Genomic DNA, 18,799 nt, shown 5'->3' with positions numbered 1-18,799 from the left:
TATGCAGCGCTCTCACGGGTAACAGGGCTAACTTGTCAGCGAAACTAGGTTGTGTTTTGCAAAGCTGCAGTGCCAATTTTGGATCCCGGTGCCTCAGATCTTGCTGGGTAGCAGCACTGTAAAAGCACGCGCTCCCTGCCCAGAAGACCATGACCGTCAACATCTGCAAAACAGTCACTGTATCCAGCCGGACTGAACTCACTGGAAATGAATCCCCCACCCTGGGGGACACCTCAAGAAGGTTCTCCTCCTGCCACACCTGCAACCTCTCCTTTCCAGCCGCTGTCCAACAAAGCTTGAAAGAGTTCATTGCTGAGAGTACTGACGAAGTTCGTTTTCTGAAACTGGACCCCAGAGACGCGCTGCAGAACAGGGACAAGCCTCGACGTCTGCACAGGCAGCACAGCATTGCTGGGGACCATCTGCTTATTTATTTATAAGATAATATTTTATTTTTATGGTTTATAGGGACTCTAAGGATCATGTGTCTTTTTTCTAACCAGTCGGGGGCTGTGATCACACAGGCCTCAGCACAGCACCTAATTTCAAACTTCACTGCCAGTTATTTTCAGATTTTTTTTTATGACACAAAGTGTCCTCCTGCAAGAGTTGAAGAAAAGGATTATGGCAACTTACCTTGGATTTAGGGAAGCACAAATCCCTTCACATCACCAACCTGAAGACAGCCATCAGTAATCCTTGTTGGAATGGAGGAACTGATTTATTTCTGTTTCAGGCCACATAAATTTACAGCGCTGCTTGCTTCCTCGCAGAAGATGCTCAGTGCTACCAAAACACAGCTCCCTACTGATAACGGTCCTGACTTGCTCCTCTAACCAACAGCGCTCTAGCTGATGATAGCCACAGCTTTCAGGAGAAGCGTGCAGCTAGCTGAAGCTGAAATTGAAGGCAGAGCACACTGCACCAATGCTCAGATAATACCTATGCCCGCTTCTCTACCCACCAGACAGGATTCCGTGAAGTCCTGCAGCCTTCCCTAGCGCAGGCCACTGAGAGCCCACTTCCAGCTGACCTGGGTGTAGCTACAGAGCTGTGCACAGTGCAGCCTGACACCCTGGGAGAAAAAAAAAGAGTTACCAGTGAATCAGAAAACTCTTGGGAAGAGGTTATCCCCCTATATTCCTTCATCTGTGCAAGATGCCACACAGAAGTGGTGTGACTGTAACAAACTGCCTGGGCTTGCTGCCTTACCCACACACGTATTCCCCCAAAGAACCCCAGCTACCCCTCAGATAAAGCAGCGACACCCATTCCCTCTGGTCAGGCAGGCAAAACCAGCATTTCTGATAGCGACTGGTTCAGCACGGAAACCGAACTGCCCACCCAGGCGCGCAAGGCGGGGACCAGCCAGCGAAAGGCGCTGTACAAACGCTTTGTTTGACAAGGGGCAGTTCTGTACCCAACAGCCAGAAGACACAAACGCTTCGGGATAACATACTACAGCTGCCCTGCCGTGCTGTATCCCGTTTGCCTCATTTGTACATCAGAACAGAAGCGAGAGGTACAGTCTGTAAGGAAAAATTTTTTGCTATGCAATTATTCACCAGGGTTTCACTTTACTAATACCAGCGAGAAACAGATATTGGACAAAGTTCAGTACGTCACTGAATATTTGCATCTTCAAATATAAAGCATTAATTTTTTTACATTCAAAATTTACAGCTTTTATATTCAATTAAAAATTCCCATAAGTTAGACTACAGTATGCATCATTTTAAATACAGCTCTGGAAAAATAGCTCCAGCAATATTTAGAAGAAGATAACAGCAGCAGAATTCTGTCTAAAAATAGGATATTATGATGTAATTTAAAGTGTCACTTCTTCAAGTAGGTAAGAGCAAGCAGATCGTTAAAGAATAAAATGACTGTTCTGGAACACAAACCCATCCTGATAAGATAATGTTTACATATGCTAAGCAATTAAAATACATTACATGTTTAAAACATGGACAACTATTAACTGTTGTAAAAGGCTGATATGCAAATAATGTCACATCAAGGTGTGTTACAATGCTGTACCTAAAACTATCCTTAATTTATTAACATAAGACTCTTAACAAGAAATTGATACTGGAAACTGTTCCGAAGGAAACAAACAGAAACACATATCACAAACAAATCAAATAATGTTAATAGCTTGCTTGAAAACCTGCATATAATCCATACCACTGGCAGGAATGGGCATGCTGTATTTATACAGACTTAATATTTATGATGAGGCTATTATGTATAGTTCCACTCTGGGTTTATTTGCATTTAAAAACTCTGATACTCATAGCCTGCAGCACACCAAACAAAAAAAGTCTTTAAAAATGAGGGATAGCTCTCCAGGAGAGGGCAAAGTGCATTATTTTGAAGAGTGCTTCTTACGTGTAGCTCTTTCTACAAATGCATACAACAAAAAGTGCTTTTTACTGCACAGACTGACATGCAGCATATTTGTGCTTTTTAAAGGCTTTTTATTTAATTGCTGCCGTTCACTAGGATAGCCGCAAATACTTACGTTTATCAGCCCTTTTCGTTGTGGAGGGGAGAAGAGGAGGGGAAGAAGAGGAGGGATCTGAATGATAAAATGTAAAAATACTTCACAACTGCTTGAAAAAGGGTTTTGTTTTGGTTTTTTTTCTTTCTTATTGCTAGCAGCTGGTATTGGAATTGACAAAGTGCCTGGTAACCAGACTGATGTCACTCATTAACCACCTCCTCTGTCAAAAGCAGGCAATGCACAAAGCATTATCAGTTCATTACTACATGGAGGAAAATCGTTTAAATACTGCATGAATCACAAAGCAACTTCAGAGAACGTCGGAGATACTCGCGTTCTCTAACTGGAACATTATTCAAATAATAACAGCATCTCAAGCCCAAGATGCTTTTGCGATAACCTTCCCAGGCAAGGGCTGTTTCACTAAGGGAAACAGAACAGCGCTTTCACTTCTTAATGTGACTGAACTTTTTTTCATCTCTCTCTATTTTTATATATATATTAAAATATATATACACACACATACATATATACTTATATATACGTAAAATGCAAATGCAGATGTAATAATTTAAAAATAAGTAAGTTTGCATTCTAGATGGGGTCTTTTGTGCTTTAAATACTTATTTCCTATCGTCTGAGCAGATTTTGGCTCAGCAAATGTCGTCTACAAGTTTTGCCCCGTTAATGCCACGGTAGGTTACTCTGCTAGGTCGAACTAAGACCCCGTGGTTCAGCTTACAGGTGAAATAGCGCTTCTCCCCCACGGAGCCATCATTCTTTCCCTTGGCACTTCTGAGTTCAAGTCCGAGCCATATCCCCGGTGCAAAGTCCGTAGGACCAATGTACCTGATTGTCCCCATTTCATTGGAGCTGGTCAGAAGAACCTGAGAGCCTTCGTGCAGCTTCACGGGTCCCTCAGTGTTAGCCGTGGTGCTGTTACTCCAGCTGCGCCGTAACACAGAGCTCTTGGATCTAGTTGGGGGGGGAAAAAAGGTCTTGTTTCTACAAATGACCCAGGGCAAATCTGTAATTCAGTGAAGTGCATGGGAAAAAAACTCAACTCCCTTTAAAAAAAAAAATTGGTTTTGATCTCACATCACTAGCAAAACAGGTAATAACATGAACAGGCTAGTACACACGGCAGCGTGAAATACCTGGAGAATCAATTTCCTTTCACCTGATGCTAGGATCTACAATATTTGCCGTAGGTGAGAGTATTGGTAAACAAAGCGGTACAAAGCATTTTATTTGGGGCTTGGCAGAGTTTAGGCAAAACAGCTTTTAACATGCAAGGGTCAGTCAGGATCACCAGGACAAAGTGAAGTCCTTTAACAAGACCCTCTGAACTCCGCCCAGCTGTGTGAAAATACAAGAATTGGAAAATATGCAGTGATGAACAACTGGAAAACAATTTCAATGCCAACCTGAATCCAAGGACTGTACTCCTGGGTACCCACAGAAAAATAGTCTACTTCTGGTCCATTTTCAAAGAAAAAAAAAATGAACATATAAAGGTCTAGATATGATACATGCATAAAGATTTTCTTTTGAACAAGAAACAGTAAAGCTAACAGCCAAACATTTTAAACTCAAGACACTCACCTAACAAAGGAGTTTCTTCTGTTTATCTCCTTTTGTGAAGATGCAGAAGTGGTGCTTAGACTGCGTCTAAAACCTAAGTGGAAACGTTCATAAGCTGTGTAGGGCTTCTTAAAAAAAAAAAAAAGCCCTTTATGAACTCATATTCTTTGTGTTTTCTTTTACACTGTTTCCACTACATTTGCTACACATTCTCCCCTCCAATTTGGAAATTAAGTGATGAAACTTCTCATGAAAGTAAGTGTCCATAACGCGTTCCAATTTTCAGAGAGGACAGAAATGAAATTAAACAAACCAAACAAGGGTAATTTGAAGCAGCCTTTTCACAAAAAGCTAAGGTAAGGAGAAAGAAAAATAACTGCTTCAAGTATCTCACCGAATTCTAATTTTTAGTAATTTCATATGGACCCCTCCCTACACTGATCCCTTCATCAATGTCAGTTTAGATTAAGGAGCAGGTTCAATTTATGGTTAACTCTGATTAGCATGCAATACAGTAATAAGGGAAGAGTGTCAACAACCTTAACTCTGACATAATTATCTCTGCCCGTGTAGGGTTAATAACAACCGAGTCCTCCACAGCTCCTGCTGCAGGCTACATTTGTAGGAAGGGAGCAGCCAGGCTGTTGGCTGGCATTTGGGTCCCCTGAACCTCTGTTGTGCTCTTGGAGAAGCGGGCTTTGTGCCGTAGGTTCTGCTTGTAGAACGGTGGCCTGCGGTCGGCTGCCTGAGCCAAATCAGTGTCTTATGCACCTACCTGGAAAAGCGTGATTTATTTTACTCGATGAAGTCTCTGCGAGAGAATCCAGAGAACCTGTTAGTCTGAAAAGCAATAACACAATGAAGAAGTCATTTCAACTCAACTCTGAACAAACCTACTGCTGCCGTCCTTCTTGTCAAACGCTGATAAAGTTCTGATTGTTTCCCTTCTCCAGCCACCCCCAAAAGACACGAACATTGCAGTTGTAGTCAGGCTGGTATGTAAGAGTAAACAAACTAGTTGTTTATTCAAGTTACTTGCCTTTTACACAGCAATAGAGCACGTCTAATTTTGAGGCAAGTTCTTTAACAGTTTGGCTGAGCTAGGATCTTCAGGGAAAGAAAAGCAAGAGCACGTCTGGCAAAGTAACCAGACACAAATACAGGAGGAAAGAGCACAGTATTCCTCAGCTGTTCTTCCTGAAACCTAACGGAGAGACTACAAAGTGGTGGATGCTCTGGTTCCTCTGTGCTGTTAGCTGGAATGAGAACAGTATTTTCAGTCATAGCCAAGGGCACCTTCCTTTCATAACCAAATTTAGCTCAGCGCATCAGGATCGGGTCATGAAAGTAAGGTTTAACGAACACAGACTATCAGAAATGGAGGCCCTGGAATGAAAATACTTGACGTGGCTGCAAGAGAAACAGGGAGAGCTGCATTTCCAATTTATACTCTGCTTTCAAACAGCTGATCTAAAACCCACCAGGTTTTTAATGGAGGTTATAAACTTCCATTAGCAGAAGAAAACCTGTATTTCTTCCATATCTGCTGCAAACTTTGTTTCCCACTGGAAATGCATTAAGAAAGCGTTTGGCAACACAAACATTACAACAGCTTCAGTGCTTACCTCTGTACACGAGATGGTGGTGCAAATATACCGTATCTGGGGAGACAACTGAAGTACTGAACGCCTCCCACGGAACCATCATTCTTCCCGTGAGGCTTGTCCAATTCAATTCCACACCAGAATCCTGCATTTCAAAACAGTAAAATCATGGTATTTTGAACAAAACACCACAGGCTTTTCTTCATCTAGACAGTTGCTACAGTTGGCATTCACCCATATCAAGGAAAAGAGGTTCTAGTTAGAAACTGTCGAGATATTTTATAATATATATTTATTATTAATCTATGTAACTATGCAAAAATTTATGATAAATCTAAAGAGAATTACCTCAGCATTTTCATATGCTTTCGAGAAAATTATTGGCATTTTAATTAATAGAGAAAAGGTAAAACCCTTGATATATACACTAAAGCCGAACAGAACGTTACCGACTATAAATAACAGTGGCTATTTGACAAAAAGGAGACAGGCAAGAAGAGCAGCGGTGGTTCAAGTTTCCCTCTTTAGTCCTCTGACCACATGGTTTATGCCTCATCTGAGATCATCAACAGTAAAATTAAAGTTTTGCTATTAATTCATTCCTTCTCTCCATCTAGCGAGTTATAATTAATACAAATTGCAAGGCCGGTTGTATGATATTGAGAGAAGGGTGTTAGAATCCGAACTGGCCAGCGATTCATCTCGTACAGAACACTGAATAGGCATCAAGATGTTAATAAGCTTGATCATTCATAACCTGTGATAAATGTGAGCTAATTATGTAAAGGTGCTAAATTTCATACTCCATTAGCAGTCCTTATGCTATCCATCCCCAAAAGATTCAAAATTTAATTCAAGTCACTTGGTACTAAGGCACTGGATAAAATGGTAATTCTAATTATCAGCTCAAGAACCACAGGAATGACAGCTTATGAATTAGAAGGGCTCAGTATCTCAGAAGTTCTCCCCTTCCTGTTTTTAGAATTAAATAAAGAAAGAACTGCATTGCAGCAAAAGAAATAAAGTTTGGGTAACTTCCAGACCTTTGATACATATTAAAATTAAGATGCTTAAAAAATACATCTGTTTCGCATTTTCTATAAATTACTGGTTCTGCAAATGGTGAAGATGTGTGACCTTTCCATCCTCCCTTCTTACAGTACCATGTTTTTCTCCAAAAAATCTCATTCCCTAACTTGGAGGGAGAAGGAAGGGACTTACACTGTCACACAGCTTTCTGATTTTACACTTGTTATAGTAAATTTGGAAAACCAGTCCTTTTCTCATTGTTTACTTTGTAAGTAACAACACGAAGGTAAGAGTGATCACATGGAAGTGCAGAATCAGTTATCTGCGATATCTTAAGCAAGGATGGCCTGCAATGAAACTGGGGAAAGGGGCGAGAATGAAAAAAGTACGGAGCTGGTACCACAGTCTCACATTCTGTCATTCTAACTTTTTTTTTTTTTTTTAATATTGATGCCACCAAGTGTCAAGGCAGAGTATTGCCGCTTACGTATCAATCAAACGGACCTTGTTTAAACTTACCAACTGTTTTTGCATTACTCTTGCAATAAGAAGATTATAGATAAGGACATAAAGAACACAGAATTTGGTTACAAAAAAGTAGTATTCAGAAATTAGTTTCCATAATTTACAGCAACTCACTTCTGTTTGAAAACACCTGGCTCCACTGCAATGTGTTTTTTAGCAAGGGGAAGGGAGGGGGGAGCTGAAAGGGAGACGGAGGAGAAAATGGTGGTAGAGTTTGGGGGTTTTTGAGACGCTCGTAACTTTTCATCTGTCCTGTGACCTAAAGGTTGTTTGTGAACATTTAAATGTTCACAATTACCGTCTTAAAGATGCCAAGAAGATGAGAATGAGACAGGTAAATGACATGATAAGAGTACCGGTATTGCAAGAGATGAGCTGTGTCAAAAAGGCTTCCTACAAAAAGTAAGGAGTAAAGGCGTGTCACCTCAATAAACTGTACCACGCTGGAGACTAAACTGAGGATTTTCAGAAAGCTTTGTAACAATACCTACAATTTCAGTATCAAAATATTTCTCCTAAATTAAGCCATGTTAGTGGGCAAGTAAAAGTCACATTTTAAATGATTATTTTTTCCTAGCAGTTGCATTAAAGTAAAAAATATTCAATGAAGCACAGGAGAGAGAAAGAACTTTGAAACAAACCAGTAAATTTAGAAAATTTTGGAGGGAGTGAGGAAAAAGATAGGAGTTCTCTTAATGTTCACGTGCTCATGTGTAAGTTATCCCGTAAGTGTTCTACAACACACACAGAGAGCACTGCAAATACCTGGTGCAAATTTTGTCGTTCCACAAAATCTAACAGTGCCTGTTCTCTGTCCTACCACCAGCACTCTGTCTCCAACCTGAATTTCTCCTTCATCAAAAGGATTTTTCCTTGTAGCCGGAGAACTATATAGCCCTGTTCAAGAGAAGAACAAGATCCAAAATTAGTGACATTATATCTTTAAAATTTAAGAAAATCTTAAATAGTGAGCCAACTGACTGGTAAATAGAGTATCTATCTTTAACACAGCGTACCTTTAACACATGGCAACACGCTGCAAATTCTGCTTAGACAAAGAATTGCTTTGCTTCAGCATGAAAACTGTAGACTACAGCCTTTTCTCTGCAGTTGAAAGGCACAGTGACCAACTACAAGAACAGTTTTCCTCTTGAAGATGTTCTAAAAAGTTGCCAAACTTAAGTTTATGGTTAAACTACTTCCCAAGTGTCTGTCTTGAACTATCTCACATTCTGAAACAGCGCAAGTAGTTCTACCTAAGTATTCAGTACAGCAGTAAACTTCCACCTGCGAAAACACACCTCAATAAACCAGACCATACCAGCACTAATTTTCGATGAGGCAGAAGACACTCTAGTCACTGCTTTTTTATTGCTGCTGGTTGAGCTCCGCTTCTTGCAGTAATTCTGTTTGCCTTCCAAGGAGGTAGTAGAGGAGGAAGAGCTGCTGTACACAGGAAAACCTAAAAGACATAAATGGAAACAGTCCTTCAGAGATCATATTCGGAAAAGGACAGATTAAGCAGAAGGGAAAGCTTCTGTAAGAAGGCAGTTATCCGTTCTCCATAGTGGGCAGAACACAAAGTAAAGAGCCAAAATTAGAGGTTGTTACACAGCATTTACACAAACACCTGTCAGGAACGGCATAGGTACACCTGACCCTGCCTTGGGAATAAGGCAATCATTTAGTGCTGGAAAAGGTCTCCAAAAGCCCCTTGTTACTCTATGAAAGTTTTTCTAAACAGGCCCAAGCGTATTTATTAAAATATGGGAGATCATACCACCACACTTTCAGCATCCAGCCTATTAAAGAGTTGATGAGAAGTGTAAGGAAGGTGATATTACGTGAGTGAATTATTGTCTGGATTAAAGCCTACTATATTCCATTACATACTGTATTAATATTAAAATCTGTACTATAAAATAAGAATGGGAAATAAATCACTTTTATCTCCATTTGCAAACCCTGATGTCTAAACTGTCCGATAAGACTTATGTTCAGCTTTCCTCCTGCCTTTTCAAGGCTCTCCCCAGTTCTCCCCTTTCCTACCCGCTTCTGCCCAAAATAAGGCAGGGTACAGCAAGACATGTCTATGCTTCAGTTTCTCAGTGTGAAAAACCAATACAGTATTGCCTGTCAAACTTTCCAGGATTCTGAGAGGCTCAATTCATTCGTTTTTGCAAAGCACCTCGATATGGACACAGGGTTAGCGTGTTCAATATAATTAAATCCTCCCATTTGGCAAAACAGTAAAGAACTGCAGAAAGGCAAATGCAGTGGGTCAAAGCAGAAGCTTAGGTATCTGGGGACAGAAACCTAAAGACTCTCAGATATTGGCTGCGGCTACGCTACAATGAAGAAAATGCAAATTACTAAACAAATGGTGACTAAACAGGCAAAATTCAACTCCAAGTCCAAGCTATAAACACACGTGTGCTTTCAAGTCCCTGTTTGGAAGTCAGTCCGGCGATGGATTCACTGGCGGTCAGACCACCTAGCGCTTGTACACGAATGCAACAAAAACAGCTGATGCACCAGTGCAGAAACCAAAAGAAACTAAACCAGTCCTTAAACACTTCGTTTTGTGGGAAATCGCGAGGTGGGGGAAGGAAGAGCAGAAGGGACTTCAGCAGGTCCTATAACCATTCCGCCTCCATCAGGCGAAACACCTACTTGTTACATCACTCCCGCCAGGTCAGCGTTTGACCTGTTCTTAAAAACCTCCCATCAGGGAGATCTCGGGACTTCCTCAGCTATATATTTCACCACGTAATTATCTGTAGCGTTAACAGGGTTTCTTCCCCCCAATATAAAACCTAAACTACCAGTTTTAGCTCAAGATTTCTTACTCTCGTTACACATGCAGAATGGGTTATACTGTTCTTTGTATTTGAAAGCTTCCTGGTTTATCCCTTTAATCTTCCATCTTTTTAATCACACAATCACAAATTCCATCAGTCTTTTCTCCTAAGTCATGTTTTATACCTCCGGTTATTGTGGTGTCTTCTCTGAATTCTCTCCAGTTGATTCACATCTTTTTTGAAAGGCAGGGTCTAAAACCAGGTGCAGTGCTTTAGCTGAGGCCTCACCTGTGCCAAGTAAAGCATCTCGCAGCTGATGCTCCTTTTTTATACATTCCAGTACCTTGCCCCTTTTGCAACAGCACGACACAGATGACCCACATTTACCTTGTAATGCTCAATATCCCCATGTCCTTTTCTACAGAACTATGACCAGGCATGTCATTCCCAGGGTGTATTTACACTGTTTCAGCCTTGCTACATAACTTTGTAGTTGTCCTTACTCTTCTGCATCTTCCCACCCCCACCCCACCCCCCCAAGATCTTTTTTCCAATTTGTCAAGAGGGGTTTTTTTTGGGGGGTGGGAGGGTGGTGTTAATATTAAGCCAGTCAACTATCTGCCAGGCATCATCCGCATATTTCATGAACAGACTCTGTATCCTTAGTGTCAAAAAAAAATTAAGAAAAAAACAAATTTCCAGACTCGGCACACACTCCAAGAAAACCCCAGGCTGAAGCAGCCTTCCTCTTTGACAAAGAACGACTGACAGCTACTTTCTAAGTTGGATATTGGATTTTGCTAAAGGTTCTGCACCTGCCTTATGGCAGTATCATCTGAACCACTAGATCCCAAAATGAGGCCTCACTCCACATCACTTACAGCCTGCAAAGCCTTTGGAGTCCCATTAATTGTGGGTATCATATTGTATCCACCAAACTGAGACACTGTACCGCCAATTAATTTCATTGTGTGACCAGAACCTGAAGAATAAGCCATTAAGTGCCCTCCATGAACAAAATGTTGGAAGCCTCTGTCTACACAGTTTTTTAGCTCACCTCTGAAAAAGTATCATACAGGGCAGTGCTTAAATACCTGACACTAGGCTCTTCCCCAAGTCTCTTCCTCACAACTGTTCACTGACTGAGGATATAAAAAGACGCTTTTCTTCAAAAAGAGTATATTCAAAGTCACACTTCAAATTATTTCAAGGAAATACTGCTTTTACCGACAGTTGTAGTATGATTTTATAGACAAAACCTCCAAGGAGACCCGATTTTTACAGTTTGTTAAAGACACCCCTGAAAGTGAGGTCCCTTGATGTTTAAAGTTCAGCACACAAAATACTGATGCAGTAGAAGTCACTATCCAATTCTGAAACTAGATAATTGCAGAGAATGATTCATATGTAAAAGGAAATTTTTAAAAAGCTAGAGTTTCATTTTTCATATTTGAAGTTTGTTATTATGAGTCTTCCATGATACAACGCCAAGACTGTAAAGTGCTGCTAGATGACAACACTTTATTATACCAGCTTGCACATACAGATAGAGGAGAGGATAAAAATTCCAACAGAATACACGCACAGTTCTTCATCAAAATCTAAGCAGCAATGATAAAGGGCAAAAGGTCTCCCTCAAACCTAAGAAGGTAATTCCGCAGATCCTCTGCAAGACCATTTACAAAGAGACAGCTTTCAGCTTTAAGGGCTTGTCTATATTCTTGTCCATGCATTTGGATAGAAGCTGTTACCAAACCAACAGAGAATGCCAGCCAAACAGCCACACAAATTACTCTCAGAAAAATAAACGTGTACAGCCTGCTTGGGACTTGAATACAGACGGGCAAGGCAACTTTTGTTTTTATGGTGTAGATACAGGGCTTTTACAGGGGTAAGGCAGCAATAACACTTCCTCTGCCCTACCCAAAATTTTTCTCAAGACGTTAAAAAATAAAAAAAAATTAGTTACCGTCTTTTGCAGGTACAGTTTTTCCCCTGTTAGCAGCCACAAAGTTGGTTTCAGAAGCACTGTCTTTTTTTGCCATATTTAGGCCTATAAAAAGAATATATACAATTAAATATATACATCCTAACAATGAACAATAATTTTACAGGAAAGTCATGTACAAAACCAATTCGACAGATTTGCAGATTAGTGGATGCATGAATAAAATGGATAAAACTGTACAGTTCCTTAGACTCTTGATAAATGGGTAAAACAAGACTGCAGAATTGTTTTGATTAATAAGCACAGATGTTAAACCCCTTAACACATTAAAACAGTCCAAACTATCTTGCCAAACAATAAACAAATTGTCTGCAAAATATTGATGCTTATATTGAAGGAGTTTTACTTAAATCTTTCAAACATTTACATCTATTATATATACAACATTCACTTTTATAGCACTTAAGGTATACTATTCACTAGCATTAATTTCACAATTGCTGCTTTAAAGATTACACACAGAAGTTTTGAGAGATTTGAGACCAAATCTTCATTCAGTCTACAAATAATGAAGTAAGTATGCCAACGTGATTTTTAAGTGCCTAACTCTTAGAGCAGCAATGTTGTGATATGCATATGAACTAGCATTGCCACCTAAGTTATATTTTGTGAACAGTCATTTTGCATTTCTGACAGTTTCCTACCCTAACTCAATAAAGAACAAGCTTATCTATGATTTCTCCTCTCCCTGTCATGAAAGAAAAATCACATCTTTTTTATTTAACTACATCTCAGCTTAATTCAGCTACAGGGACTGAACTAGGTTGCAAGTGTACTGTATTTTCGAAAATTTTGTGGTTTAGCCATTAAGGCATCAGATCAAAAAACGAGTGTTTGTGACTGATAACACATTTCTCAATTTGATCACAGTAATCCTTTTTCTAAAAACTTGAAAAAGACCTTTTATCATCAATCTGATGGATTATTCAAATCCAGTAGAAACAAATCAAATTTGAAAATCTCTACACAGTATTATATTTTACTTTGCAGCTTATAACCATATTTACAAAAAGCACATTAATTTTTCTTGGATGATTACAAACCGGCGTATTGCAGGAACGAAGTTTAAGGGAAAGAAACATCATCTGGTGACGCACGTAAACGCTGCAAAACAAAGTTCTGCCTCTGCAGCTTTATCCTCCCACTCCAGCCAGTGAATCAGCCAGGCAGGTTAATTCTAAGGGACCTTTCAACGCAAGAACATCTTACAAAACGGCAGCTTCCAGATTACTGTTAGTGGATGTAAGCCCTGCTGGGCAGATGATGCATAACTCGCTCTCATTTTTACCTAAAGCAAGTATCAAATGTTTAAAATCTACAAAGATACAAAGGCACCTTAATGACAGAAAAGGTGGTTTATGACTAAACTGTCTGGAACACACCATTTGTGCCAAAGGAAACAGTCCTTTCCATTGTAGTTTAATGAGTTAAAAAGAGCTCACAAGGAACTGAATCAAACATTGAAAAATATTTAACATAAAAAGTCAGCTTAGATCTGCTCCTGAGCAATACTCCTAACAAACCGATTATTCTGAGAAGCTTTTTATGCAGGACGTCCGTTTATAAATAGCTTAAATCTTGTGCTAATTGTAAATACACATCATTAAGGCTTACTTCCCTCTCAATCTATGTAGAGAAGAGTTACATAAATCATCCAAAATGCTGCCAAAACGCAGCATACCAGCCTGGCACATTGCTTCTATACCCTGCGTATTACTGGTAAAGAGCGGAGTGTTTTAGGGTGCTAGAGTGAATTCTGTGAGAATGTATGCGTATCTTTCATCTCTTAAGCTGTGCTGCCTTAGTATGAGTCACCAAAACAGGGTTCCAAAGGCGAAAGAAATGTTAATGTAATCTATTTAATGACATTATTATGCAGCCAGCCAGACACAGGGCCAGATTATGCATGGTGGGCACTGTACACAGCAGGGAAGAGTCTGTACTCCAAACACCTTGGAACCTAAACAGACAGAAAAGATGCATCGTTCTTACTTCACAAGGAGGGAACTTACACAAAAGGATTAAGTAATTTGAATAAATTGCTGAAAGACTAAGCCAGAGCCAGGGACTGAGCCTGTAACTCCAATCAGTAGACCGAGGCCGTGTTACAAAGACATCCTTTCTCTTCTAATTTGCCTCTGGTTTTACTCCAATAACTTAATGAGCAGATAAAACACAATCAGTTAAATAGTTCCTTGATCATTTTGCCAGAAAATAAATTAAATTTCTTCAATTTCTATACATAAAGTTGTTGATAGATTAGTTTCTAAATTTTCACTGATTTCAGTGAGATGTTTCAAGTTACCCAGGAAGATCTTGGTAAATGAAATCACGTTAAGTTTAGACGTTTAACTGATATCACAGACAACCAGAAATTACTTTAAGGGCTCGAGAATAAATGCTGTGGTGAACTTTTTTTTTTTTAAATAGAGTATATAAAGACCTGTATTAGTACATCAGATCACTATAATCACTAAGCAACTACAGACAACGTCCTTCCAGTACTAGTTTAAAGACTACTGAATTTCTAATAATGAGAACACATAGTTAATACATATTGTCTTCTCATCCTAAGTGATTAACTAATTCCAAACAAGTATTTTAATACCAAGATTTACAGGGTTGGTGCTAATTCTTGAAGATTAGTATCTCAATTCTGTCTCAACACACAAAAAAATACTCACCAGAATTCACTTTGGAAGTTATGTGCGTCACATCTATTTTCTTGGATTTGACCGAAGGTGAAGACCGCATGGAAGAACTTCGTACGGAGCTTTTTTTGTGATCAGAAGCCTTGCTTATTTTAGAAAGAGGTGCAAAGATACCTGGAGACAAAATTGTATGTGCCAAAAAAGAACCGGGAGTAATATCAATGTAACAAAACTTTCTGGCTACTATCTCTTACATCAATTAAATTAGGGGTTTTTTTCAGCCACGATCATGGCTTGCTATGCTGTCAAAGCCCTTGTAGGGTAGGAAGGACTAGCTCAAGTGAACAGTGAAAGCAAAAGGCTTTTCAAGCAACTTGAACAGAGCAATTCAGTAAGTCACTAGAACTATCAATTAGAATCTTTGTCCTAATGGTGACATTCAGTCTCCACTGTTACAAAATGCAAGACTTTGTACATCGTGACTGTCCATGAAACATCAATTAAAATACCTCAAGCTGGAAGTCAGAAAACAACTACAGGCGTGAATCTCTTACAAAAGGAAGGCAAAGCAGGTAAAGAAACATGGCCATTATTGTTACAACACAAACAAATAGCTTCAGCAATATAGATGGAAAAACAGGAGAGATTATCATCTCACAGTTTCACAGAAATAACCAGACATTTTGACTGGTTGGTTGTTTCAGTGGTTTTGCAAATAGTTGCAGCCAAAACACTAAGAACAGTTAAAAAAACAAACAAACAAAGCACTAAAAAGAAAAGCAACAGAATTTGTTATCTGTTTTTATTCTCCCAAAAGGTTCATATCTTCCAACACTTTCTTTAAAATTCAGGTTTTAAAAAAAAATGTAAGAAAAAATTAAAGGTTATACCGCGTTTCGGCGCACACTTGAAGTACTGGACTTTTCCAACGCTTCCATTGTTCTTTCCCTCTGGCTCATCCAGCTCTATGCCAGCCCACTGGCCACTGGCGAATTCCGTTGTGCCACAAAATCTTAATGTACCAACCTACAGCAAAAAGCATCAACACAGAATGACTTTGTTAAACAAGTATTGTTTACAACAACATAGTATAGATTAGAAAGGAGACAGCAAGTCATCTCCAAGCTTTTGATCAGAACAGAGAAATACAGACATAACAATCTCCCTTGATTATTGACATTCCTATCTTTCAATGCCAGCCGATGCATTTTCCAAAATGTATTAGTCTTTCTGTGTATATTTTGTATTAAACAAAAGCAGTGGTTATTGACAGATCTCATAACAGACAAGAATTAGACGGTAAGCACCACTCCAAGTCAGCAAGGTACAGGAGTATATGCCTAACGAGAAGTTTTACTTTCAGTGTCTTCCAAACCAATAGTTCCAAAATCATGGGTAGGTAGCTTGCTGAATTGGAGATTCCATGGAAATACTAGATACAAAATTTATAAATATATCTGTGTGTGTATAACTATGTACATATATAATTACATAATTTTTTTTATACATATATCTCTCTCTCAAAGTTTAAAGGGTAAACTTTAGAGCATACTTAATTTTTTATTTGGAAAAAATTCATACGTCTTTTATTCCCTCCTTATGATTAAACAAAATTTTAAAAGCCAGCAAATGCTGTAAGACTTTTTTCCTGTTTCAATATATACTATGTGGACTCTGAACAGATACGTATGTCAAGAATATCAAGACAAACCAGTCTTGCTGGTGGACCTCAGTCTCTACAAATATGTATTATAAGCTTACACACTTCAACTAAACAAGGGAGGAATAACTAAGGGATGCATTTAACACTGATTTAAATTCATTTTTAGATTTGATTTTTAAATTAGTTTCAGCAAGAAAAAACTTTGATCTTTCAGATGCTCAGTTTTCATTATCTTATGTGACCTTAATACAATTAGTTCATTTTTACTATGACTTCACTGGCTAATCCAGCCCTCAGAGAGTAAACAGACAGAAACCATTTTTTTTTCTTTACTATAGGACCTTCCAGCTACTCTTTCTTAATGTTCTGTAAAGAAATACACGTGACCCAGAGCCTGTTCTTCTTTTACTCTGAGGATCTCCTTTCAACTGGATTGTTACAGGCAGGTACATCACACTAATCTAGACCCAGGCTTTTTAGCACCAACCCAGAGATCAAATTCAGCCGGAGGAAGCTTGGCCAAGCAGCCTAACGGCTTCCTCCGCTCTCCAAGCACCAGCCGAGGGGCACTTACCGAGCAGAGGGAAGGGACCAGCATCTTAAACTGGAGGTGGAGATGGCAAAACCGAGGCTCCAGTTTTGCACAAGCCCTAGGACTTGTGCAGGCAAGGAGCAGAGGACAATCTCGCACGTGAGAAACACGGCAGGAACAGGAGAAAAGTTTTCTTCCAGCTACTGGCTTCCCCGCACTCACATTTCATTCAGTGTCCATTCAGATAACATATAATCTCGCAGAGCATGAGCTGGTGAAGCTGGGGGACCCCAAACCATGTAAAAAACACCTGCTTACACAGCCTTCTACCCGGTAAGACAACCAGAATGACAGGTGCAGTAGGAATCAAGAGAGGAATCCATTTTCCCTCTGGCATCTGCTGTGCTTGGCTTTCAAGCTTCATTAAAGCTGATATGTTAGGAGACTGCAGAAGCAGGAAAGAGAACAGGAATCTGTAAACATTGCTCATAAAAATGCTGCTGTTCCAGTGCCCTCGTCCCAGCTCCCATATTCCGGAAATGGGAACTGATCCAAGAGGAGGTGAGGAATTGGGCACCATTTTCATCATCCTGTTCTCACTTTTGCTCCACCCTGCACGCATTTACGAGTATCAAGGGAGAGGGGAAGACAGGGCTGAGATCAACTTCTCCGTTCAGACCAGTGGAGAAGGCGGGTGGGAAACCCTGTGGGAGCAATGCAGAACAGCTCCCCGCACACAAAGAAAGGAAGGGAGGAAAGCAGACATGGAAAAGGAAGACCAAAAAGCACAATCACATTCCTCCTTCCCACCTGCCGTATGACAGCTTTGGCTCCCTTAGAAAAAGCTAGCTGGAAAGCCCTGCTGGCCTTTGGCAGCAGAAAAACAGCTTCAACAGCTTCTTAAAAAACGCTGTAATAGTTCAATTAAAAAAAAGTAACCAAACCCAGGAAGCTTTATCCATACACGGTAAGCACATTGCAGTACAAACAGTTCTATGGGCCTTACTTGGAAGAAAGATACACGAGAGGACTAATTTCTTCCCTTTCTTCCTATAACACCTCCATTAACTTGCAGTTACATTATCGCCCCTTGCTTTCACTGTGCAATGGCTTTCTGTAAAAGAAACTTCCATGAACTTCGTACTGGCTCTAAAGAACAGGCGGCTCCCTGTCCGTACTTCAGTTAAAATGCCTTCTGCATAGCTAGTGATTCCTTCACTTTTCGTGACCCAATTTCAAGAATCCACCCAATGAAAATACAGAACGGAAGCTGATTTGCACTCTCAGTGGAGTTCACTTTAGAATGTTTGAGTTGTGATAATTACAAATCTGAAGTTGTACTAGAAAAATTATTAAAGGTAAAGATACTCAAACATAAAATTTTGCTCACAAATGCCTTCAATATTTACCAGAAAAATATTTGAAATCTTTAAGAGTCCTAGCACTCTTAAATCATTTCAGAGCCCTTGCTATCAGAGCAAATAAAAGGTATGAATACTAACTGCAATATCAATGTTGCATTTTTCAAATACATTTTTCAAAATGCGTCCAGCAAGGTAGCTTCTTAACAGCTATTCACATTTGAGCTGGACCAGTGTCAGCTACGTTCTTACACTTCCACAGAACCACGTAACAAATCCATTGGCACAGCACTGCTTCAGAGATTTTAGCTGCATTGCACCAGTGAAATTGGGTTACCATAGGCTAAGCAGAATTGAAGTTTTCTTTTACCACCTTCTGGAAACTATCAGGGGTAATTCACGAATGCATACGCATAACTGAAAGCTGGGCAACTCAGAAAGTAATCTGTAAATTTTACTGTCATTTTGATGTGACACCAAAAATGTTAATAAAAGCTGAGCCATGCTGATGTACTATAGGAAACTTAAAAAGTTG

General features: G+C 39.6%; 1 protein-coding gene across 3 annotated transcripts in view; it reads right to left on the bottom strand.

Annotated features, from left to right (window-relative positions):
- Positions 1-1,477: 1,477 nt before the first annotated feature.
- The window catches only part of CLIP4 (CAP-Gly domain containing linker protein family member 4), a 32,737-nt gene continuing 15,415 nt past the window's right edge, over positions 1,478-18,799 (bottom strand). For all 3 annotated transcript variants that reach the window (XM_082307160.1, XM_082307161.1, XM_082307162.1), the window contains 9 exons: positions 15,599-15,734; positions 14,742-14,882; positions 12,019-12,102; positions 8,570-8,710; positions 8,014-8,145; positions 5,716-5,839; positions 4,866-4,930; positions 4,112-4,184; positions 1,478-3,481 (listed from right to left, as the gene is read on the bottom strand). In XM_082307160.1, coding sequence (XP_082163286.1) covers positions 3,160-3,481; positions 4,112-4,184; positions 4,866-4,930; positions 5,716-5,839; positions 8,014-8,145; positions 8,570-8,710; positions 12,019-12,102; positions 14,742-14,882; positions 15,599-15,734 — 1,218 coding nt within the window. In that variant the 3' untranslated portion in view covers positions 1,478-3,159. The remainder of the gene's footprint in view (positions 3,482-4,111; positions 4,185-4,865; positions 4,931-5,715; positions 5,840-8,013; positions 8,146-8,569; positions 8,711-12,018; positions 12,103-14,741; positions 14,883-15,598; positions 15,735-18,799) is intronic.

This window comes from Platalea leucorodia (assembly GCF_965183815.1).
Source record: "Platalea leucorodia genome assembly, chromosome: 3".
Classification (NCBI taxonomy): Eukaryota; Metazoa; Chordata; class Aves; order Pelecaniformes; family Threskiornithidae; genus Platalea; species Platalea leucorodia.
Note: the sequence above shows the minus strand (reverse complement) of the source record. Positions and strands in the feature narration are given on the sequence as shown.